Genomic DNA, 27,308 nt, shown 5'->3' with positions numbered 1-27,308 from the left:
CTCTCAAATCATTTAGAAAAAAATTGTGTGTGTGTTTGTATGGGGGAGAGAGAACAAAAGAAAAAGAGAGGGAAGGAGGGAGAAGAAAGGGAAGGAAAATGGAGAAACATCTCAACAAATCAACGGAACAAAAAATTAACAATAGGAAAATATGGGTAAATGATATTTGAATGTTTACACAATTCTTGCTACTTTTCTGTTTCTAAATAAAAAGTTTGGAAAATGCCCGAGAATTCCTAAAACTTCATTACAAATACCTGTGATAATGTTCTTTATGTATTTCTGTGGTTTATTTGGAGGGAAGAAGAGTGGACAGTAAGCCAGTATGCAACTTTGTTAATTTATGGTACATGCTTAAAAAGTTACAAAGAAAAAAAAATATGCATTATTTTATTTTTTATTTTTTTTTTATTGTAAACAAATGGGATACATGTTGTTTCTCTGTTTGTACATGGCGTAAAGGCATACCATTTGTGTAATCATAAATTTACATAGAGTAATGTTTGTGTGATTCATTCTGTTATTTTTCCCTTCCCCCCACCCCTCCCACCCCTCCCACCCCTCTTTACCCTCTATACAGTACTTCCTTCCTCCATAATTTCCCCCCTCCCTAACCCTAACTCTAACCCTAACACTAACCCTTCCCTCCCCCCCATTATGTGTCATCCTCCACTTATTAGCGATATCATTCGTCCTTTGGCTTTTTGAGATTGGCTTATCTCACTTAGCATGATATTCTCCAATTTCCTCCATTTGCCTGCAAATGCCATAATTTTATCATTCTTTATGGCTGAGTAATATTCCATTGTATATATATATACCACAGTTTCTTTATCCATTCATCAATTGAAGGGCATCTAGGTTGGTTCCACAGTCTGGATATTGTGAATTGAGCAGCTATGAACATTGATGTGCCTGTATCTCTGTAGTATGCTGATTTTAAGTCCTTTGGGTATAGGCCAAGGAGTGGGATAGCTGGGTCAAATGGAGGGTCCATTCCAAGTTTTCTAAGGAATCTCCACACTGCTTTCCAGAGTGGCCTCACTAATTTGCAGCCCCACAAGCAATGTATGAGTGTACCTTTCTCCCCACATCCTCCCCAACACCTGTTGTTGCTCGTATTCTTGATAATCGCCATTCTAATTGGGGTGAGATGGAATCTTAGGGTGGTTTTGATTTGCATTTCTCTTATTACTAGAGATGTTGAACATTTTTCCATATGTTTGTTGATTGCTTGTAGATCTTCTTCTGTGAAGTGTCTATTCATTTCCTTAGCCCATTTGTCGACTGGATTATTTGAATTCTTGGAGTAAAGTTTTTTGAGTTCTTTATAGATTCTGGAGATTAGTGCTCTATCTGAAGTATGATTGGCAAAGATATTCTCCCATTCTGTAGGCTCTTTCTTCGCATTGCTGAGAGTTTCCTTTGCTGAGAGAAAGCTTTTTAGTTTGAATCTATCCCATTGGTTGATTCTAGCTTTTATTTCTTGTGCTATGGGAGTCCTGTTGAGGAAGTCTGATCCTAAGCCAACAAGGTAAATATTTGGACCTACTTTTTCTTCTATAATCTGCAGGGTCTCTGGTCTGATTCCGAGGTCCTTAATCCATTTTGAGTTTAGTTTCGTGCATGGTGAGAGATATGGGTTTAGTCTCATTCTGTTGCATATGGATTTCGAATTCTCCCAGCACCATTTGTTGAAGAAGCTATCTTTTCTCCATTGCATACTTTTGGCCCCTTTGTCTAGTATGAGAAAATTGTATTTATTTGGGTTTGTGTCCGTGTCCTCTATTCTGTACCATTGATCTACCTTTCTATTTTGGTACCAATACCATGCCGTTTTTGTTACTATTGCTTTGTAGTAGAGTGAAGATCTGGTATTGTGATACCCCCTGTTTCACTCTTCCTGCTAAGGATTGCTTTAGCTATTCTGGGTTTCTTATTCTTCCAGATGAATTTCATAATTGCTTGCTCTATTTCTGTAAGGTACACAATTGGGATTTTAATTGGAATTGCATTGAATTAGTATAGCACGTTAGGTAGTATGGCCATTTTGACAATATTAATTCTTCCTATCCAAGAACATGGAAGATCTTTCCATCTTCTAAGGTGTTCTTTAATTTCTTTCTTTAGTGTTGTATAGTTCTCATTGTAGAAGTCTTTCACCTCTTTTGTGAGACTGATTCCCAAGTATTTTATTTTTTTCGAGGCTATTGTGAATGGGGTAGTTTTCCTAATTTCTCTTTCTGAAGATTCATCACTTATGTATAAAAATGCGTTGGATTTATGGGCATTGATCTTGTAACCTGCTACTTCACTGAATTCACTTATGAGTTCTAAGAGTTTTCTGGTGGAATTTCCAGGTTCCTCTAAATATATAACCATGTTATCAGCGAACAGGGATAGTTTGAGTTCTTCTTTTCCAATTCGTATCCCTTTAATTTCTTTGGTTTGTCTAATTTCTCTGGCCAGAGTCTCAAGAAAAATATTGAATGGAAGTGGTGAAAGAGGGCATCCCTACTTTGTTCCAGTTTTTACGGGGAATGCTTTCAGTTTTTCACCATTTAGAATGATATTAGCCATGGGCTTAGCATAAATGGCCTTTACAATGTTAAGGAATGTTCCCACTATCCCTATTTTTTCTAGTGTTTTGAGCATGAAGGGGTGCTGTATTTTATCAAATGCTTTTTCTGCATCTATTGAAATAATCATGTGATTCTTGACTTTAAGTCTATTAATATGGTGAATTACGTTTATTGATTTCCTGATGTTGAACCAACCTTGCATCCCTGGGATGAAACCAACTTGATCATGGTGCACTATCTTTTAATATGTTTTTGTATGCGATTTGCTAAAATTTTGTTGAGAATTTTTGCGTCGATGTTCATTAAGGATATTGGTCTGAAATTTTCTTTCCTTGATGTGTCTCTGTCTGGTTTAGGTATCAGGGTGATACTGGCTTCATAGAATGAGTTTGGGAGGGTTCCCTCCTCTTCTATTTTATGGAATACTTTGAGAAGTATTGGAATGAGCTCTTCTTTAAAGGTTTTGTAGAACTCGGCTGAGAACCCATCTGGTCCCGGACTTTTCTTTGTTGGTAGGCTTTTGATGACTTCTTCTATTTCAGTACTTGAAATTGGTCTATTTAAATTGTTTATGTCCTCCTCGTTCAGTTTAGGCAATTCATATGTCTCTAGAAACCTGTTGATGCCTTCGAAATTTTCTATTTGGTTGGAGTATAGATTTTCAAAATACCTTCTAATTATGTTTTGTATTTCAATCCTGTCTGTTGTGATATTTCCTTGTTCATTCCGAATTTTAGTGATTTGGGTTTTCTCTCTTCTCTTTGTTAGTGTGGCTAAAGGTTTATTAATTTTGTTTATTTTTTCGAAGAACCAACTATTTATTTTGTCAATTTTTTGTATTGTTTCTTTTGTTTCAATTTCATTGATTTCAGCTCTGAGTTTAACTATTTCCTGTCTTCTACTACTTTTGGTGCTGTTCTGTTCTTCTTTTCTAGGGCTTTGAGCTGTAGTGTTAGGTCGTTTATTTGTTGAGTTTTACTTCTTTTATTAAATGCGCTCCACGAAATAAATTTCCCTCTAAGTACTGCTTTCATAGTGTCCCAGAGATTTTGATATGATGTTTCTTTGTTCTCATTTACCTCTAAGAATTTTTTAATTTCCTTCCTAATATCTTCTGTTATCCATTCATCATATAATAGCATATTGTTTAATCTCCAGATGTTGGAATAGTTTCTGTGTTTTACTCTTTCATTTATTTCTAACTTCAATCCATTATGATCTGATAGAATACATGCTAGTGTCTCTATCTTCTTGAATTTGCTAACATTAGCTTTGTGGCATAATATATGGTCTATTTTAGAGAAGGATCCATGTGCTGCTGAGAAGAAAGTGTATTCGCTCTTGGTTGGATGGTATATTCTATAAATGTCCGTTAAGTCTAAATTATTGATTGTGTTATTGAGATCTATGGTTTCTTTGTTCAATTTTTGTCTGGAAGATCTGTCCAGTGGTGAGAGAGGCGTGTTAAAATCACCTAGTATTATTGTGTTATGGTCTATTTGGTTTCTGAAATTGAGAAGGATTTATTTGACATACATGGATGAGCCACTGTTTGGGGCATAGATGTTTATGATTGTTATATCTTGCTGATTTATGCTTCCCTTAAGCAGTATGAAATGACCTTCTTTATCCCTTCTGACTAACTTTGACTTGAAGTCCACATTATCGGAAATGAGGATGGATACTCCAGCTTTTTTGCTGAGTCCATATGCATGGTATGTTTTTCCCCATCCTTTGACCTTTAGTCTATGGGTATCTTTTTCTATGAGGTGAGTCTCTTGCAGGCAACATATTGTTGGATCTTTCTTTTTAATCCAGTCTGCCAGTCTATGTCTTTTGATTGATGAATTCAGGCCATTAACATTCAGGGTTATTATAGAGAAATGATTTGGTTTCCCGGTCATTTGGTTCATTTTTAAAATTTTATTTATTTATTTGTTTGACACAACTTGTTTCCTCCTTTATTTGACAATTCCTTTAGGATAATTCCTCCCTTTGCTGATTTGCTTCTTTGTTTTTCATCTCTTCCTCATGGAATATTTTGCTGAGAATGTTCTGTAATGCTGGCTTTCTTTTTGTAATTCTTTTAGCTTTTGTTTATCATGGAAGGATTTTATTTCATCGTCAAATTTGAAGGTAAGTTTGCTGGGTATAAGATTCTTGGTTGGCATCCATTTTCTTTCAGGGCTTGAAAAATGTTGTTCCAGGCCCTTCTAGCTTTTAGGGTCTGGATTGAAAAATCTGCTGATATGTGTATTGGTTTCCCCCTGAATGTAATTGGTTCTTTTCTCTCACAGCCTTTAAAATTCTGTCTTTATTTTGTATGTTAGGTATTTTCATTATAATGTGCCTTGGTGTGGGTCTGTTGTAATTTTGTACATTTGGAGTCCTATAAGCCTCTTGAACTTGATTTTCCATTTCATTCTTCAGATTTGGGAAAATTTTCTGATATTATTTCATTGAATAAATGTTCATTCCTTTGGCTTGTTTCTCTAGGCCTTCCTCAATCCCAATAATTCTTAAATTTGGCCTTTTCATGATATCCCATAGTTCTTGTAGATTCTGTTCATGATTTCTTACCATCTTCTCTGTTTGTTCAACTTTGTTTTCAAGGTTAAATATTTTGTCTTCAATGTCTGAGGTTCTGTCTTCCAGGTGTTCTATCCTATTGGATATGCTTTCTATGGAGTTCTGAATTTGGTTTATTGTTTCCTTCATGTCAAGGATTTCTGTTTGGTTTTTTTTCAATATCTCTAACTCTTTATTGAAATGATCTTTTGCTTCCTGTATTTGCTCTTTTAACTGTCGATTGGTGCGATCATTCAATGCTTGCATTTGCTCTTTCATCTCATCATTTGCTTCTCTGATCATTTTAATTATGTACATTCTGAACTCCTTTTCTGTCATTTCTTCTGCCATGCTGTCATTGGGTTTTATTGATGTAACATCTAGATTTGTTTGCAGCATTTTCTTTCCTTGTTTTCTCATATTGTTCAGGTATCAGTGGACCGCTGAGATATTGCAGATTTCCTCTATTGACTTACAATGTCCGTGAAGATTTCTATATATATCCCCCCTTAGCCTTCAGTAGGCTGAAGTCTTGGAGGAAGTTGATAATGTGGTGCTCCACAAGGAAGCTGCCTCTCTAGGAGTGGTGGCCTTCAGGTGGGGTATAATCCCTGCTAGTGGGCAGAGGTGCCTCCACTTGTTGACCAATGGTCATCCAAAGGGGACCTAGGCTGCGGGCTGAGGCAAGGCCTGTTTGGGCCTGTGTCTCTGGTTTTACCGTCCTTGTGGGGAAACCTCACCCAGCAGGGAAGACTCACCCGGTGGGGAGGTCTCGCTGGTCAGTTCCCTCCTAGAGGTTCCCCTCAATTTACAGCTACCGCCTGGGTTGGGCTGCCTTCCTCTGCAAAGTTCCCAGGGGCCCGGCCCTACCTCCTGGGCCTGGGAGCCTCACCCTTCGCAGATGAATCTCCTTAGGCTGCCCCTCCTCAGAGAATGTGCCCGCAGGTCTGGAACCTTCGCTCCGCCCTAAGCCTGTCTCTGTGCGGCTCTTCCACCAAGAAGCCTCCTAGATCCTGGGACCCTGCTCTGCACCTAATCGCCTGGCTATGCGACCCCTCCTCTGAGCACCCACCTGGGGCCCCGAACAATCGCTCTGAGTCCCAGAGACCCGCCACACGCCTCTTCCTCCAGACAGCCGCCCAATATTCCGGTGCGGTCACTAGGAGTCCAAGAAACTCACTGCGTGCCTCCACCTCCACCAACCACCCGTAGCCCTGGGCAATCAATCACTCCGAGTTGAAGTGACCCTCCCCGTTCCTCCTCCTTCTCCAGATAACCCCCTGGGTGTTCAGTAGCAGTCGCTCTGAGTGGCTCTGAATCCACGTGACCCGCTGCACGGGTCCTCTGGGCAACCGCTCGGAGCTCTGGGGCCACTCAAGACCAAGCGACCCACCACGCTTCTCCTCCAGGCAGCCCCCCTGTGTTCAGGAGCTGTCACTTTAAGTCCAAACAACTCACCACTCGCCTTCTCCTCTGAGCAGCCGCCTGGAGTGCTAATGCAGTCACTGCGAGTCCAAACGACCCGCCGCGCTCCTCCTTCTCCTCCTCCTACTCCTCCGGGCAGGCTCCAAGGTTCAGAAGTGGTCTGAGTCCAAACAGCTCGCCACGCAGCCCCTCCTCTGGCAACCGCCTGTAGCTCTGGTGTAGTCACTCTGAATCCAAGTGGCCGCGCTCCTCTTCCTCTTCCTCGTCCTCAGGGCCGGCCCCGGGGTTCAGAAGCGTCGTTCTGAGTCCAAACAGCTGGCCGCGGAGCTTCTCTCTGGCAACCGCCTGTAGCTCTGGTGCAGTCACTCCGAATCCAAGCAGCCACGTTCCTCCTCCTCCTCCTCAGGGCAGGCCCCGGTGTCCTGAGTCCACACAGCTCTCCTCGCCACTCCTCCCCTGGGCAGCCGCCGTAGCCCCCAGTGGTTGCTCCGAGTCCCAGCACTGTGCCGAGCGGCCTCCTTTACGGGCTCCCAGTTGTCCGAGTTCACTGCTCCAGCGGGGGGAGGGGTGTCTCGCCGGCAGCTCTACTTCACAAAGTTTCCTGCGTTCCGGGACCACCGTCCCATCCGGGACGCCTTCCCAAAGAGTGAGAGTCACCCGGCTGCTTTGAGTTGGTCCCAAGTGTCTCAATATCTCCTCTTTTTGAATCCTGAGTCCTGGAGCAACATGAAATGCAGCCACCCTCTAGGCCGCCATCTTGAAACTCCCCGCATTATTTTATTTTAAGAGGGAGAACCTAAATAATCACAGTAGTTTTGTTAGACAATCCTGGCTAGTTATAAGGAATAGGGAAATAAAAAATGCTGCATTTTCAAAATTAACTTAAACTCTAAACATCAGCATAGTAATGAAAAATCACCCAATAGAGTGGCACGTAGGCTAGAGAATACTAACTTATTTAGACTGAATTGGACCAAAACAGGAATTTGATCAGCTATTTATGTAACAAAAGGACAGGAAAAAATGACAATCAGACTTGTAAATTTTCCATTTCCCATTGACAAAAAAAAAAATAATCTCAAACAGAAGCAATATGCTAACAGTTGTTAAATATTTCATCAAGTATTAGATTGATTTCATAATATAAAACCCCTTCAGATTGTGATATAGCTTCCCACAAGATTAGACATAGAATGTGCTGATAATTGCAGATACGCACATTTTGTTCTATGTAACTTTTTAACAATTCACTGTAAATACATAAACTTGCATACTGGTTTTAATACATAAGTCCAATGAACTTGGATGATGTAAACCTGTGTCATGATAGGAGACCTATCTCTTCTTGTATTGAAAAATCAGATTTCTGCATCCAGAAAATTCAGTTCTTAGAGTTTAATAAACATAATTGAAACTACCAATGCTCCTTTGGGAGGCCATTTCAGAAAACAAGTCAATCTTTCCCCAGTGGTGATCTATATTCATCTCCATATAGCAGAATAAAGTAAATTTGCTCACCCAACATCACCAAATCCCTTTAATTTCCTTCTTGTATTACACAGCATGAAAAGCAAACCAAACAATTATAAAAGACCCTATGTTCTTCTGACTCACTATTCCACCTCCACCAAGGAAACATCCATTTTAGACTAATAAGCAGAAGTCAGCAGTGAGACAGTGACTGCACATTGAAGAAGCAATTTTCAGGGGAAAGTATGGTGACAGTTACACAGCCTGATACCCAGCACCATGAGAGTCAGGTTGAAAAACATGGAAAGAGTGTGGTTTCTATGAGAACAGCACCAAGTGAACCATTTCTCATATCCAGAAATTGGTTATCTACTCGTCCCTCATCCCTGAAACTCAATCACTGAAATGCCATAAGTTGCCCTATACTTTGTCATAAATCTTTTCTTCTTAAATCAGGGAAAGTATATCTAGTTAAAAGTTAAAATCAAATCTCAAACAATACTCTGAAAGAGAAAGTTATTTTAGATTTCTATAATTGTAGCCTCTGAATATTGACTAATCATGTTGCTAATACTACCACTAGTAAGACTGAGTTAACATTTACTTGGGTGCTACAACAATAATGTCAAGCATTGTGATAAATGACTCATAAAAATTTGGATTAAATATTCTTATGTTCTATGAAAGATCCCCTGGGTGAACTAGAAGGGAAAAATCACAAGTTCACCACGAGAGAAAACTACTCTTAATAAAAATAAGCTATTCTTAGAAATATTCAGATTATGGTAAATATTTTTATGAGATAATTAAACTATTAAAAAACTTTACCTTGTTGCTCTCCTACTCAATATTAAATGCAAAAACATAAAAAGTGCCTCATGATTTTTAAAGTAGCCCATAAAACTCAAACTTGCAGTTTTATCAAAAACAAATGTCACAAATATGTTGTCCCTGTGACTGCACTTTGGCTAGAAAAGATTTTGTACCTGGAGATTGATCTCTGCCTCATAGAAGGTTAGGCATGAGCAGTAATGTCGATCTGAGTCAATGTCTGTTAGGACCACCACAAAGAACGTTGGTTGTTTCCTCTCTCTGGACAGCTGCCATCCTCCAGGCTGACAAAACTAAATGAAACAGGGGGAAAAAATGTCACATTATGAAGTATAATGAAAATTTATTCCTTAATATCTGAGAAGTGTTGAAAGTTTCCTCTATCTTCAAAAATGCCTGCCTAATGTGGCATGTCATTTCAGCCAACATAAAAAAATTTCATGTACAGATTCATAATGTAGAAAACTTTAACAAATGTGCATGTATATTTTATGAAGACATCTAGATTTTCCATAGATGGCACTCTGAGATGCCATATCTCAGACCAAGGTTGCCAAATGTACAAATAGTACCAAAAATAAGGACTTTCTGCCAAATATGAGAACAAATCATGGAATAAGTTGGAGAGAAAGTACAAAGTATGAAAGGAAGGGATGGGGAACAGAATAGTAAAGAGCAGAATCTGACATTACTTCCTATGTTCATGTAGGAATACACCACTGGTGAAACTCCACATTATGTACAACTACAAGAATGGGATCCTAATTAGAATAAGTTATACTCCATGTATGTAAAATATATCAAAATATACTCTATTGTCATGTATAACAAAAAAGAACCACAAAAAAGTTAAATAAATGGAAAGATACTACAGGTTCATGGATAGGAAGACTCAATACTGATAAATTTCAATTCTTCCCACTTTAATTTGTAAATTCAATGCAAGCCCAATAAAAATCCCAGCAAGTTATTTTGCATATTATCAAAAACCTCATTCTAAAGTTTATGAGGCAAAAACCCAGGATAGCCAATACAATATTGAAGAAAAGAACCTCAAAAGACTGATACTACCTACTTAGGACTTACCCTAAAGCTTCAGTAAGTAAACCAGTATGTCATTAATTAAAAAAAAAAAAATACAGGCAAAGAGATCAATGAAAAGATTAGAGAGCCAAGAAATATACTCACATAAGTGATCTTTGATAGAGGAGAAAAGAAACACAATGGAAAAACGATAATGTTTTTAATAATGGTGATGAAAAAATTGAATATCAGCATGAAAAAAATCTAGAAATAAACTTTGCACATTTCACAAAATTAACTAAAATGGATCACATATATAGTGTAAACTACGTAACTCCTAGAAGATCTATAGGATGAAAAACAAACAGATGAACTATTATTCAGCAATTAAAAAATGAGTTATTGAGCCATGAAAGACATGAAAGAATGTATGTTTGTTGTTTATATGATAATGGGGATCAAACTCAGACTTGTGCATGCTGGGCAAGAGCTCTGCCACTGAGCTACTACATCTCCAGTCTGTACATAATGAACATTACTAAGTAAAATAAGCCAGTCTGAAAGTTACAAATTGATTTTCATGTATGTGACACTCTCAAAAAGGCAACAATAAGGAGATAATTTAAAAAACCAATGGTTGTCAGGGGATGAGAGGGGAGAGTGGAGGGATTAACAGGTGGAACACAGAGAATTTTTAGGGGAGTTGGAATATAGTTTAGTGACAGAGTGCTTGCCTAGCACACGCAAGGCCCTCAAGTCCACCCTCAGAACCAAAACCAAAACGTAACAAGGAAACAGAACTTTCAGGGCAGTGAAACTCTTCTGTATGATACTATAATGGTGAATATATGTCATTATATCTTTGTCAAAATGTACAGAATGTACTGTAGAGGAAAAATGCACTCTAATGTAAACAATGGACTTAAGGTGATAATGATGCATCAGTGTAGGTTCATCGATTGTAATAGACACACCACTCAGGTGTAGTATAACAGTGGGAGAGGCTGCTTCTAGAAAGGGTCTGAGGGAGAGGGTGTATAAGAACTCTGAACTTTCACATCAATTTTGCCATGAATCTAAAACTGCTTTTTTTAAAAACCCTATTATTTATTTATTATTTATTATTTGCTTTAGAATTTGAAGGAAAAAAGATACCTTGATTAGCAGTATTACTCATGAATGATGTACAGAAATAGTTTACCGATACAGCAGCCCTCTGTGCCAGATTACCTCCTTTTTTGTTTTTTCTGCTTAATAACTATATAATCTTGAGCAATTTACTTAACCTCTAAATGCTTCAGTTTCCTCATCAATAAAGGTAGAATATTAATGTATATTCTACAATATTCTTGAGAAGGAATATAAATTAACACATGCCAAGTGCTCAGAACAGGCCCTGGCACATCCTTTAGTATCTATAATACTTTTATTATGATTACCCCACCTCACTCACCCCAGTTTCTAATGCCACCTCTTTGACTCTTTCCCCTCTGTATACACTTTTTGAAAACCCACCCTTCCTCTCACCACCTCATTGCCCCTGTCTCAGTCCAGAGACATCAGAAAAGTATTGTCTAGATGATTCCTACATTTGGAGTCATATTCAGTCTCTTTACAGAATGAAAAAATCCTACCAGAGGAATTTCTTTAAGCAGACGCCATGAAGTATACATGAAGAAATCGCATGTAAGGCTTAAAGATACCTTAAATACCAAATTAATGAAAACATTTCTACTGAATCTTTATTTTTAGGTAGTAATTCATTTAACAAATATTTACTGAGCACTTAAATATCATTTATTTCACAAAGTCTTCTATGAAACTTGCCAGTTTTTCTAGCTCCCTCCAAACCAAAGAATTTAGGTAGTTCCTGTCCTGTGTTCCAAAACCATTTTTATTATAAATAACAATAATAATAGTAACCTGTTCTCCCCTATATTTTGTTAGACCTTCTCTAATCTACTAATCTGATACAGAGAAGTTCCCATCATTGTCTTCATGAATATTTCTCTCTCTGGAATCTATATATACTAAATTCTGTATCATTACACCTCAGGCTTGAAAACTACCACAAGCGCTTTACATTCCAGTATAGCAGTTCTCCAGGTGTGATAAACAGAATCACAGAAGTTCCTGAGGTCAAAACTATTTTCATACTACTACTAAGATGCTCATTGCTTCTTTCAACCCTGCTGACATTTACATTGGTTAGGCAAAAGAAAACAATAGGTAAAATTTCTGTGTTTTAACAAACTCTAAGCAGTGGCACCAAACTGACTGGTAGTTACTGTATTCTTCATAGCTGCACATTTGCAATTAAAAAAATAATAAAGTCACTTTCACTTAAGAAAGCCCTTGAGGAAGCAATTAAATTAAATTAAATTTCATCTTAACACATATGACCACAACTTTCTCCAATGTTTCAAATAGTAAGTACATACAAAGCACTTATGCTACATGTGGAAATAGGATAGTTGTCTAGAAAAAAAAATTGTGCAATGATTTACACTGTGAACTGAATTAGATCTTTTTTTCCCCCAAGGAACATCATTTTTCACTTGAAAGTATCTGACAAAATATTCTTATACAGACATGTATTTGGCAGACATTTTCTCAAAACAAATCAACTAGGCCTGTAATTTCAAGATAAAGATCTGCTGCCAGTATCAGGCACAAATAACAAATATTTGTTACCAATGATAAAACTTGAGCTTTCAAACATCACCATGAGCCTGAAAACTTTGCAGTATTTTAAAATTTTTCTGATAAAAATGATGGCAATATTAATAATATAATATTTTAAATATCATTTAATGATGTGTCAATATCTGGAAGATAACTCATTGAACTCATATTTGCCAAATGATCAATGCATGGTATTATAAAATTATGCATGGATTAAAAATCTATTCAAAGTATAAGGTAGACCAATAGATTTTAGTGTAACATAATATGAAAGTTCACTGATGTGGTTACAGATTCCACCTTCCAACTAACTTTTAAAACACTATTTATTCCATGTTAGCACAGTATTTAAAGAAGAATATCCTTAATTATCTAAAAAGGTTATTAAATACTCTTACCTTCTCTGATTACCTATTTGTGAGATCTGATTTTCTTCATATACTTTAACAAAAAAAAAAAAAAGAAAATAATATATCACAAGAGCAGAACCAGGTATGAGACTCCAGATACCTCTGAGTACATCAAATATAAAAGATATTTACAAAAATACTTTCTTTTTTTTCTAATTAGTTATACTTGACAGCAGAATGCGTTATAACACATCATACACAAATGGAGTATAACTTCTCATTTATCTGGTTGTACATGATGTAGAGTTACAAAGGTCATGTAATCATATGTGCACATAAGGTAATAAGGTCATATTTATTCTACTATCATTCCTATCCTCATATCCTCCTTCCCTTGCTTCACTTCCTTATGACTAGTCCAAAATACCTCTATTCTTCCCTGCAACATTATGAATTAGCATCTGCATATCAGAGAAAACATTTGGCCTTTGGTTCTTTAGGATTGACTTATTTCACTTAGCATGATATTCTCCAGTTCCATCCATTTACAGGCAAATGCCATAATTTCATTTTCCTTAAGACTGAGTAATATTCAATGGTGTATATATACCACAGTTTCTTTATCCATTCATCTGTTGAAGGGCATCTAGGTTGGTTCCATAGTTTAGCTATTGTGAATTGAACTGCTATAAAAATTGATGCTGATTTTAAATCTTTTGGGTATAAACCTAGGAGCAAGATTACTGGGTCAAATGATGGTTCCATTCCAAGTTTTCTGAAGAATTTCCATACTGCTTTCCAGAGTGGTTTGCACTGATTTGCAGTCCCACCAGCAATGTATGAGTGTATCTTTTTCTCCGCATCCTTCCCAACATTTATTGTTGCTGGTATTCTTGATGATTGCCATTCTGACTGAAATGAGATGGAATCTCAGTATAGTTTTGATTTGCATTTCTCTAATTGCTAGAGATATTGAATATTTTTCATATATTTGTTGATCAGTTATTTACAAAAATATTTTTAAAGTCACTCTTTTGCCCTTTTTTGCTTTGGAAAATATAGCTAGTTTCATAAATAGCACATTTATGTTAACATGTAATTTTTTAATGAATAAATTTATTTTTTAAAATTTAGGGCAAATTTTAATGTATAAGCAGATAAAACCATATAAACAAAACTCACTGGTAGTCCTTAGTGATCTATAAGCATATAAAAGGTACTGAGGCTAAAAAGCATATTAATTGCCTTTTTAAAAAATTTCATTTGTACCAGGGATTCAACCCAGGGGTGCTTAACCACTGAGACACATCCCCAACCCATTTTTTTATTTTTTAAAATTTTGAGATAGAGTCTCCCCAATTTTCTTAGGACCTCAGTAAGTTGCTGGGGCTGGCCTTGAACTTGTGATCTCCCTGCCTCTGCCTCCTGAGTCCCTGGGATTACAGGTGTGTGCCACCATGCCCAGCTGCAAACTGCTCTTTTAGTGAGAATGAGTACTAACATGTAACTAACCTAGGCTTAAACAACATTTATGTGTAGCAGAGAGTTATAATCCTTTTAAAGAACCAGGAAGTTTTATCAGGTTACAACATACCCAGAAATGTCTTTTAAAATTTTTTTACTTTCAGTGAACTTCTTTCCTAAATCAGGCGTATCATTTTCTCTCTCTCCATCAATCTGTGTGTGTGTGCGTGTGTGTGTGTGTGTGTGTGTGTGTGTTTGATGGTGTAGTGCTGTTACTAGAGATTGAACCTAGGGGAACTCTTTGATGGAACTATATTTCCAGCCCTTTTTTAAAAATTTCAAGACAGGGTCTTATTAAGTTGTCAAGGCTGGCCTTGAACTTGTGATCCTCCTGCTGTAGCCTCCCAAGTCACTGGGAAGGTATATGATTTTCTAAAGTTAAGTATGGAACCAGGAATGAGGTATCTGAGCTTGGTTATAAAACAATATGATACAACTTGCAGTAACATTTCTACTACTACCACTTATTCAACAAACTGCATCTCTGATACAAAGTAAATCAGTTCTGTGATAATAATAATTACAAATAATTCCATTCTCATAGACATTTGTCATTCATGATCATTAGCTGATCATTGAGCTTAGTAAATGGTTCTAAAAGCTATATACTAAAGAATTATGATTGCATTATTTTCATGAAATGAAACTACAGGTTCTCAAGAACCTGTTTTCTAAACAGGTTTCTAAATCTCTATATTTTACTTCTAATTCTATCAAATATATTTGACATCTCAAACTGAAGCTACCTACCACAGAGAAGAGTTCGTAAGGAACAAAATAACTTTTTATAAGCAAATAGATATATTAATTAGATGAACAATAGGATTTTTTGCCACTTAAAACTAGAAAAAGCAACTAGTAATGTGCCTACTTTTCTCAATGCTTTGAATATACAGAGAATATAAGAAAAATTTACCTGAAAAATTAAAACCATCCATAGCATTAGTGTGACTATATTAAATGATTTCTTGATGGTGACATTGTAGAAGGTTCTTTAGGTAATAGTCACCTTTAATATTTTCCAAGATATTTATCCATATCATAAATTATAGCTTACTAATCCATGTTTTATCACATAACTTTTAAACTAAAAAATTAAATGTGCCCCTAAAAAAGGCTTATAAAAATTTCTTCTTCTAGTAGAAAATAAGAAACATATAACACCCAGAAGAAGAATGCAAGAGTTTAGGTAATAAAAGCTCCTTAGTTATATAAACAGTTTCATTTCCCTGTTTATATTATAACAGGAATTCTGTGATTAAAAAAAAAGTACTGACCTTAAAACTTTTGGAAAATTTCAAGGATCACTTTCCAAATTCAATAAGTTCTTCATAGATCAGTATAATGTGACCACAACTAAGAGAGTAATGGTAATGGTAATTCATGGTTGGCCTGGTCAGATTTTTTTTTTTTTTTATGAAATTTTCACAAAAATACCTGTTAAGAGAGTTACCTAGACACTGGTTACAGATGTATCCCTTATTTAACACATAAAATGACAACTATAAAAAAGAATTATCTTACACTATGCACTTAAAAGTATCATTAGAGTCATACTTTATAGGAATTATTGCATTTTGTACTCTCAAATGAATGACTTTAATATATAATATTCAGAAAATAAACAAAAGTTCACACAACTGAATTTACTGAAATTTTTTCAAACCATGAAAAGAACTCTTCCTAATCTGCTATCTACTTCTAAATTCACTCTATCATACATATGATTAAGCAATAATAGAATTTGGATATTAGGATATGATGCTACTGTTTAATGAGAAGAACACCCATAGGATTGGATTTGAAATGTAATAATGCTAGCTGGTTCAGTCATGTCAATTCTTAACTAAAAATGTTTTTTTAAAAAAGTCTTAGCTGTAGATGGACACACTATCTTTATTTATTTTTATGTGGTGCTGAGGATTGAATCCCAGTGCCTCAATGTGCTAGGCAAGTGCTCTACCACTGAGCCACAAGCCCAGCCTACTAAAAATGTTTTGAAGAAGTAATATACAATGAGGGAGTGGACGCTACAATTCCTGAACCTGGCTGGAATCACATTTCTGACAGGAATCTGAGAGAATGTTTAGACAGCTGGGAACAGAGTAGTCACTAAAAGACAGTGAGCAAAATGATAAGCATTAAACAAACAGGATAAAATCAGGATTTTGCTCTCTCCAGTGTCTTTATTGGCAAACAGGGAAAAAATGCTATACCAGGTACAGAACCCCAAATGTTTAGAATTCATTGTTATAATTAATAAATTTACATTTTTCTTTCTTTTCTTCAAGTCATGAGAAAATACGTTTGTTTGAAAAGTCATTACCAATGGATGTACCATGAAAGCTGTTGCTTTCATGCATCCACAATTGTATATGCAACAACTTATGTTTTTGACAACTCCCTTCTACCTTCACCTCATCATTTCACTCAGATCATGCATAAAAATTTTACAACATATCTGGGAATAGCCAAGAGGTGTATTCCTTTTCAGGATGTTTAGTTTTCTTTAAGACCTTGGTATACTTGGCAAGTGGTACCTCAAGGTTACAGGTTAAAATTGCTAGGCGGCTGGACTCCACACCTTAATACACTATAAACACCAACTTTAGTTGTTCACTTGTTTACTTAATTGCTCAAGTATATGGATCAGGCCACTTATCTACAAACAAAAGATAAGTGCAAATGTAAAAAGATCTCATATTTTAAAACATTTTATATAAAATCATATCTTACAAGACTCATTTCACAAACAATGAAATCAGGGTTATGTGATGTTAAGTTCACAGAGCCAGCAGGTGACACTGACAAGACTAAAATCCAACTGCATCTTTAGGAACCAGTTATTTCATTGCTGACTTATCGTTACAAATCATCTTATGAATATTATTTTATCTTCATATAAATTCGTGAGAGAAAAATTTAAATAACATGAACTGAATTTCATAACATGATGCATTTCCTTGCAACAAGATGGTGTGCCTATGTACATGTATATGGTGTTTTTTGTTTTTTCATGGTACTGAGGATGAAACCCAGGGCCTTGAGCATGCTAGGTAAGTGCTCTTCCTCTGAGCCACATCACCAGCTCTGCATATTTTTTACGTAAAAGGAGGAAAATCATATATACATTTATGAATCCTTTTTCTTCACTTTCTGTAACATCTAAAATTTTCCATCAATTTACACGCATCTAATAAAAAATTTTATTTATTTATTTATTTATTTAAGTTTATTAAGGTGCTAAAGATTGAACCCACTGCCTTGTACATGCTAGGCAAGCACTCTACACAAGCCATTTTTATTTTTTGTTTCAAGACAGGGTCCCCCTAAGTTGCCCAGGTTAGTCTTGAATTTGGGATACTCCTGCCTCAGCCTCCCAAGTAGGTGAGATTACAGGCATGCACCACCATGCCTGATTAACAAAGGTATTTTTAATGAGTATTGTATCATCATATAAGTATTCATAAAGTATCATACCTTAGCCATTATTGTTTTTACTGTGCTAAAACAAGCACAGTATCATATATATTATAGACTTTTAAGGGAAATATAACTGGTTTTATAGGATATATACAAGTGAGCACAAAAATGTTTAATTACCTTTAAATTCCTTTTTAATGTTAAGCAACCACAAGATTATTTTGTTTTGCTGGTATATTTCTAAAGGGGATAAAAAAAGAAGTAATGAAAAAGAACTTTATGAACTTTATTCTGACCACAGAAGAAAAGATTGTGAAATAAAGCAACAGAAATTTTAGTAGATGAAACGTCATCAAGCCAGGCCAGGTGAGCATCAGATGTGTGTTCTATACTTTACATGTGTATTTTTCAAAAGTTCAAAGGAAGCCGATTTAAGAGTCTAAATAACTCTCAAATATTTTGTTAGCTGGTGTCATATATATGCTTAATTTTAATGGGCAGCTTTTGATGATGTATACTTCAGTGTAGTTAGAGATATTTTAAGTGTTTACTTAAATAAATGCAGCTTAATTTAAATGGGTCACCTACAGTGATCTTAGTAAAAATTTACATTTGGATATTTTATTACTGCTATACACTATATTGCACTGTCCTCATTATTATAATACAACTTTCACTATGTATAAGACAATATGATTGTCTACCTAGAAAATCCAAGCAAACTGACATAACACTAAACTAGATTTTTAGTTAGGTAGATAGATATAAGGACATTAAAATTAATAGCTTCCTTTGATACTGACAACAAGCAATTAGAGAAAGAATCCTACTCATAATCTTATGTTGTCAAAAACACAGGATAAGCCAATCTACCCTCTCACACTGAACATTTTGATCTATCAGTCTCACAAAGAGCACTATACATTGACTTTAAATATAAAATTGGCAAGAGACAACTCCAGAGAGGAAAAAGGAATATTTAGAATAACTTCTAATATCAAGCTTTAAAACAAAAAACAACTGCAAACCGATTACAAATGTAAAACAGTTCCAAAATGAGTAACACAAAAGATGCTTCTGGTTAAGCATGGCAGATCAAATGTTTTAACTCTAAGACACCCTGAAAATCCACTAAAATTACAGTTAAAAAATACAAACTGCAAACAAATGGAAAAGAAGATAACAATAAGTTTAAAACATTAACAAGATTTTGGAAGCCGGAAAACTGATTTACACCACTAATTCCTGGAAAACATGAGGAATAGAGGCACCAGGTATGTAGGAATGTCACCAAATATGAGGGAAAGTCCAAAACAAACAAACAAGGGAACGCAGTGGCTTTAAGATAATGCTAGAAGCGGCAGAAAATTTCAAACACAGGAGAATGAAAAAAAAAAAAATGAAAAACATTAAGAAGAGGAGTTTATGAGCTGGGGGTACAGCTCAGTGGTATAGCCCTTGCCTAGCAAGCTTGAGGCCCTGGCTTTAATTCCAAGCACCCTGGAGGGATGCGAGGGGGGGAGGTGGTGATGGGAGATTTTATACACCAAAGAACATTTACAGAATAAAGGAGATACAATAAAAAATTATAAACAAAGGGATTTAAACAATGTTTTATTAGGTATCCTAAAGGAAAAACTGAAGAAAATTAGGTCACAGCAGGAATTCTGACTCTTAGATAACCCAACAATATGGCCACTCTAAACTTCAACTCCAGTCATTTGAGTAATGGCTTTATGGTTTTACTTCCAAATATTGTTGCATGCTTTATATATACACATGTACATGAGTATATTACTATTCTGACATAATCTGAATAGTACAATGAAATCCTTCTATTCTTACACCTATTTTACTGTCAGTGTTTTATCACATGAAAATATTCAGCTTTGATTTTTAACATAAAGTATTTTATATATCTTATATAGCTTCTAAGATAGAGATTTGTCAAAACTGTAGTTACTAAAACCAAAATTTCAGACAGCATCTAAAAATGAATCATATCAAGACTGTATATTTAATGAGACAAGATTCTAGACAGGACAAAGAGTTGACATTTCAAAATCTTTTAGGATCAGCCAACTTGCCTACTTCTTGCCTTTTAATAGTTAGAAACAGTTATAATGTCTTAGAAAATTATAGATAAACTTTTAATTCTTTAAAGAACTGAAATTAACAAATAGTCATACAAATTCCTTAGTTTTTTAAGAATTAATTTAAAATTTAGTGCTTCAGTAGAGGAAATGAGGTGAGTTCCATTTAATATGTCTTCCCTTCTGGTAGATTATAAACACTGGAATTTTACTAATTTCCTGAATAACACATAGAAGGAATGCTATCATTTGGGGCTTTTCCACTCATAATTCTATTACCATAATCTTAAAAAAAAAACAAACACAAAAAAACATGGAATCTTGCTGTCAACTGACTCCTTCAAAAGGCCAATACATAATGTGGTCTAAGAAGCTATAACCACATTATCCTATGGGATTAATAATAGCACCTTTTTCATAGGGTTGTTGTGAATATGAAAGAGCTGAGAATAGTGCATAGAACACAGCAAGTGCCCAATAATGTAACCTTAAAGAAATAAAGTAGGCTTCTATGTACACTGAGTTATATTTTCTATATTCTTCACAAGATGAACTAAAATAATTTCACATACTTTAATTTTTAATTTGCTTAAATTATTAACATTTTTATTAAGTTGAAATTAAGGGAGAGCAATTTCTTTAGCAAATGGCTAACAAGGAAAATCAGATAAAGAAAAAAAAAACTATAGATTAATAAAGCTCTAAGAGAACTATTGCCATGTGCAGTATTGCATACTTGGAATCTCAGGGACTTAGGAGGCCGAGGCAGGAAGATCGCAGGTTTGAGGCTTACCTCAGCAATTTAGCAAGACCCTGTCTCAAAATAAAAAATAAAAAGGACAGGAGATGTAGCTCAGTGGTAGTGTCCCTGGGTTCAATTCTCAGTACGAATTAAATTAAATTAAAGGGGAAAAAAAAAGAGACCTGTCAATCAGAAGCACATGTAATTCTTATTTGGATGATAATTCAAATAAACTCACACCTAAGAAAAGACAGTAAAATAGTAGCAGTATATATGCATATATACATAAGTAAGGATCTATGAAGACCATGAATATTTGATGATATTAATGTATTATTGTTTTGGGGTGTGAAAATGATATTGTATTTTTTTAAAAAAATATCTTTTAGAAGAAATACATCCTGCAATTTTTATGAATGAAATTATATGGAGTTATATGGTATTATCATATAGGTCTGAATGGTTTGACATAGAAAATTTCATATGGTTCTATTAATATAATATCTATTTCACATTAATTTTGAGAAAGTATAAGGTTAGTGAGTACATAAGTGTTATAAAAAATAAAAATAAAAAGAGTGACCCAGAGCTAATAATTATTGTAGCTGGATCAGAAGACACTGAGAGTTCACTATTTTCTATTTTGATGCTTTAATTTTTCTGTTTTTAATGAAAAGAAACGAAGGGAGAGAACTACAGTATGTAATTACACCTAGTCAATGCTTATTTATCACATTTTTTTGCCTAGTGCTTATTGTTAAAGCACTGTATATGACAGTAAATATTTAAAACGTTGTTGAAAGACATAATCAATATTCTTCTAACAAAGGCCCATCTTTAAAAAATGATGGGTTCACAAAACACATCTAACTGACAAGGTAACAAATCAACAACCTAGAAAGGGACTAAAAACAAACTAATGAGACTGACAAAGGAAGATAAGAGACAAAAATCAGAAGCAAAATGCTTTTTGAATTCTGTGAAACTCTCACTTGTAACTTGTGCTTGATTTTTCATTCAGCAGATTTTAATATCTCAAAGTCTGTAATAGATAAATATTACTCCTCACACTACAATTCCTTTTACCTATTAGTAATCAGTGTTTCATATGTTTTCAACTAGTCTGATTAAAAACATTTGCTCAAGCCAGGCACGGTGGCATTTGCCTATAATCCCAGCAATCAGGAAGCTGAAGAATTGCAAAGTATAAAGTCAGCTTCATGAATTTAGGGAGATCCTATCTCAAAGTAAAAAAGGGCTAGGAATATAGCCAGTGGTAAAGCACCTCTGAGTTCAACCCCCAGTACCAGGGGGCGGGGGGGACATTTGCACTAAATTCCATTACCTATCTCTGTTTACTAGGTATAGATATTCAGATGTAGACTAGATACAGAATTTTTAAAAATTAAAGTATGTCCATTAAGCTCTCTAGAGTCTTTTAAAAATATCATATACATATAATTTTAACAAAGTTTACCCATCTGAAAAAAAGAGATTTCTTGCTTATAGCCAGGCAAATGTTGTTTATACACACACATACACACACACACACACACACACAAATATATGTATACATATAAATATATATATATACACATATAATTTGCTAAATATAACCAATATTAGTAAGGATAGATTCAGTCTATCCTCCGTGTTCCTGGAAGGGCTTATTAAGACCTAATAGTTTAAAAATTACAGAAAAATAGAAGTTGGGGGTAGGGCTCAATGGTAGAACTTTTGTCTAGCGTGGGCAAAGTCCTGGGTTCCATCCCCAGCACTGGAAAACAAAGTTACATAAACACATATCAGTGTATCCTTAACATTAAAGAGAACCACTTGTTTGTTTTTGTGGTGCTGGAGGTGAAACCCAGGGCCTTGTACATGCTAGACAAGTACTTTACCACTGAGCTGCATGCATTTTCAACTGCAGGAAAAACTTTTAATAATAAGTGCTGTTAATAAAATTAACTGTCTCCTAGAGAATGAGAACCACTTACTGGGGACACTAAACCAGAAACTAGACAGCAATTTATCAGATATAATGATAAAGAGATTCATGAAGAAAAGCTACACTTGATAATCTCATGTCTTTTTCACAAGACAATTAAGAACTTGGTCCTGATTTGACCCCTAATTTAGGTTATAATTTTTGGAGAAGTTACCTAATTTCTCTGAATCTCATTTTCTCTTGAACACAAAATATCTCATAATTTGCTATCAAGATTAAATGACAAAAGATAGTGGACTAAGACAGACATTATTACCCTATGTGCATGTACGATTACACGAATGGTGTGAATCTACATTGTGTACAATCATAGAAATGAAAAGTTGTATCCCATTTGTGTGCAATGAATCAAAATGCAGTTTGTGAAAGTAAAAATTTAAAAGGGAAAAAAATAAAATGACAACATGTACGTAAACTTCTCAACATACTGCCTGATACCTATACTACTACAGAAACTTAAACCAGTAACAGAGTGGTACTAAAGTGTTACTAGCAATCTGTATCATCTTCACTGCCGTTACAGTTATTATTATACAATGAAACAGAAGGATGGAAGAGAGGAAACCTCTAAGCCTGAAACAATGTGTTCAATAGTAGAGGAAAGAGAGTGCCATTTTTTTCAGGGAGAAGATCCAGGACCTATGTATAACATTTATAAAAGCAATGAGTGTGCTGATGATGAGTCAGGGATTGATAGTAACTAATTCAATTAGTTTGTTAAATTATACTGTGTACCAACCTTGTTTCAGGAACTAACATACAATAAGAAAGAAGAAACTCCTGATCTGTAGCAGTTTACTGTCTGAAGTGTCTGTCAATTCCAATGATACATGGTTGTTAATGAAACATAAAATAAATTGAGAGAATATCTGAACTTGAAATATATATGTGATATATAGTAGCTATCTCTTCTGTAGACCTAAGCAAGGATGCTAGAAATCACTACATCCCTTAGCCTACTGATGTTACAAAGTTTGCAAAGGAAATAACATTTCAAATTACACTGGTACCTGAGATAGACTCCACCCAAATATTAAGTACATAAGCCTCACAAAACACCTGTAGCAAAATCAGTCTTTGGTACCCAAAGAATAAATGAAAATAAGTTTCCAAGTATCAACCCAAGCTATGGCTGAGATTAAAGAAAAAAATAGACTAAGTTTTACCATAAAGGCTAACTGATTAGAACACAGCACAATGCTTTATCATTTTTTTCAAAACACAGGATAAAGTATAACTTGTGATTTGGAAATAAATCAAGATATATATCTAAAGAAAGCTGATAAAGTATGATTCAGGTAGTTCAAAACTTAGTTTTAACTCTCATGAGCATCATAAAAATATGTTTGGTATAAAATGCTAACACCGTTTTTGATAAGACCTGTCTAAACAAGATGAGTACTGCTTACCAAAACAAAACAAATAATGTTTTATTCTGATATGGGCAGTTGGCTAACTTTAAATTCTATCATCTATCCATCAGAGAATATTTACTGCTTGTTTACTTAATTAAGCCTTTCTGAGAAAGACACTTGCAGAGTATTCACTGGCTGCTAAATATTATTATTAGAAGCAGCAACCAGAGATGGTTATCTGTTTAAGCTGTTTATCTTTGTCCCTTGACAAAAATTACTGCAAATGGAACAAAATGTTCTACTGCAAAAGCTCAGTCTAAATGTATCTGGATAATAGCAAAATGGGTGTTTCCTTGGAACTTCAGAGTTAACAATATTTGAAAAGCAGCCTGGAGAAGAAAAATCTTCTTTTCAATATTACATTATCAAAAATAAAACATGAAAACCTTTCACTTGAAAAAGCAACATCGAAATCAGTTGTTTACAGAAGAGAAAAATATTGAGTGCCTTCCTACAAGAGTGTGCTGCCTAGAGCCAAGCATCAGGACCAAGAAGAAAGACGATTTACTAGCAAAATCAGACCGAAGGGGCTGTGGCTGTAGCTCGGTGGCAGAGCACTTGCCTAGTATGTGTGAGGCACTGGGTTCCATCCTCAGCACTACATAAAAAATAAATAAATAAAATAAAGGCATGCTGTCCATCTACAACTACAAAAATTAAAAAAAAAAAAAAAAGATCAGACTGACACAATCAATAGAAAAAAAAAAAAAAAAAAAAAAAAAAAAAAAACAGCCAAGTGGTCTCCAATCAGATTCATCCATGGGAAAACTTGGATATATAAAAAAAAAAAAAAAAAAAATAGCACACCTTACATTTACATATCACCTTGGCATTATCCAGGGCTTTTGATCAAAGAATGGCTCCTCAGTGAAGTTTCTGCTCATTTCCTTAAGTATAAATTGTTCCTCTGGGGGATGTCTTCTTAATTCATTGTTTGTATCCATATTTGTAAATTTCTCATACTCCATGCTGCATTACAACTTATTATAAAACAGGTTGTTCACATCATTATATTATAAATTACCAAAGAGTTATGCTTTATTCAATTTTTATTTCCCTAGAACCTAAAATAAAATGAGTCTCTACAAATATGTGCTAAATAAAACTTTGTTGAATTTCACTCTGTTACCTTCTTCATTGTCCACAATGTTCCCATGAGCTGGTATATACAAATATTATACCTGCTTTATAAAGGAGGAAACTGAAATTCAAATAGGTTGAATAATGTGCACTGATTCACTCAGCTAGGCGCCAGGACCTGAGATCTGGATTTTTAACAGTCCTTTGATTATACTACAGTGCTTGTAAGACTTGAGGAGCAGAAATTCATGGAGAACTTAGGGAATTTAGAGAAAAATAAAGCAATTATAAGTAAGTAATACTCTATAAAGAAACTACTTACATATTCTCTATTGCAAAAGACCAATAAAAGAATATTAGATTTGTAGTCCTGTTTCCTTGACCACTTAGAATCAGGAGTAGTTAAACCAGTAATATTTATTCTAAAATCTACTAATCTAGGAATAGAATTTCAAATCAGGATGGCATGGTAGTTAACTATTGGTCACTGATACTACATCAAATACATGGCCAGGACATATAAAACATACAAAAATAATAACAAAAAAGGAGCCAGGTTCAAAAGCAAAATAAACATTTCCAATGACAAACTGTAAAACAGAACTTTTTATTTTTCAAAAAAGGAACTGGGTTGAAGACTCAGACCTGTTGAATGCAGAGAATTTTGTTTTAAGAAATGGTTCTGGGTTGGGTAGAAAAGGAAGGCAATAACAAAATGAAAGGTAACAATTCCCAAAGATAAATATGAGCAGGGAGAGAGGAAGGGGAGAGAAAACAAGAGCAGAAAAACAATACCCACAATGACATGAGCCAGCAAACCCAAAGTCAAAATCATATAGAGAGGTTGTGAGTGCAGCTCCACGGCAGAATGCTTGGAGGCCCTGTGTTTGAGCGCCAGCACTGGGGAAAAAAACAAATCATATGGGAAAACCTAATCCAAAAAATTATAGCCAGAAAAATTAATCATCAGAATTTTAATTTATTCAATATGAAATAAGTTTTACAGTTAAATAACAAAAACTTTAAAAATAAGTTGACATGGAATGAATGTTAAAAGGGATAAGTTCAGGTAAAATGAAGATGAACAGGAAATGAAAACAAAAAAGGAAGAAAAAAGTAGATATGAAGTGAATCCCATTAGAAAATTTAAAAATGAAAAATACAGTCAGAGTTTTTTTAACCACTAGATTAAATAAACTTTTCTATTGTTGGCACTGAAGAGAGAATGAATTCTTTTTTTTTTTTTAATTGGTTCTTTCTAGTTATACATGACAGCAGAATCCATTTTGATATAACTATACAAGCATGGAATATATCTCATTCTAATTAGCATCCCATTCTTGTGGATGTACATGATGGTGGGATTCACTGTGGTTTATTCATACATTTACATAGGAAAGCTATGTCAGATTCATTCCACTGGCTAAATTAGAAGACTGTGTTGATACATTCATCAAAATCTCAGCTCAAGGGAGGAGAGGAAAGTGGAAGAGGCATTGGGGAGTGAAAATAATTGCATTACATTTTTATGTATATACAAATATGCCATAATAAAACTCACTATTTGGTATAATTAATATCACCAATTAAAAAAACAGCACAGAGTCAGAAATAATATTTAATTGAAACTGTTGTTCCAAGACATGTGTAGATTGGGATGCTCTGATACTTCTGTAATATGAATTTGATAAAAGGGAACTAAAAGAAATGGTGAAGAAAACATTGCCGGAAATTTTTTAGAACAAAAGAAAAATGAATCTTCAGATTAACAATGAAACTGGATATTTGGAGTCAGCATCAAAAATTTTCTTTAAATTTTTTCTTAATCTGTGATAAATTTCTTCCTATCTCAACATCTTACCAGTTACACAATTCATACACAAAACTAAAGATTAATGATCCAGTTGGTTCAGCTGATGTCTGGTGGGGGCCGAGGGTGTAGTTCCAATAATCTGAATGTAAGAACTAGAATTATCACATGGGAATAGAATAAAGAAATTATATTATAACAGACTCCAAAGAAAGTTCATCTAACAAGCATGGACAGTCAGTCAGATAGTCACTTTACTCTTTTCCTTTCTCACTCTCT

General features: G+C 34.9%; 1 protein-coding gene across 1 annotated transcript in view; it reads right to left on the bottom strand.

Annotated features, from left to right (window-relative positions):
- The window catches only part of SBF2 (SET binding factor 2), a 494,106-nt gene that overhangs the window by 262,841 nt on the left and 203,957 nt on the right, over positions 1-27,308 (bottom strand). Inside the window, 1 exon segment of the mRNA XM_079104301.1 lies at positions 9,032-9,169. Within this exon segment, the coding sequence (XP_078960427.1) occupies positions 9,032-9,169 (138 nt within the window).

Source organism: Sciurus vulgaris (assembly GCF_902686455.1).
Source record: "Sciurus vulgaris genome assembly, chromosome: 11".
NCBI lineage: Eukaryota > Metazoa > Chordata > Mammalia > Rodentia > Sciuridae > Sciurus > Sciurus vulgaris.
The sequence above is the reverse complement of the archived record's forward strand: the minus strand, read 5'-3'. Positions and strand labels throughout refer to the sequence as shown.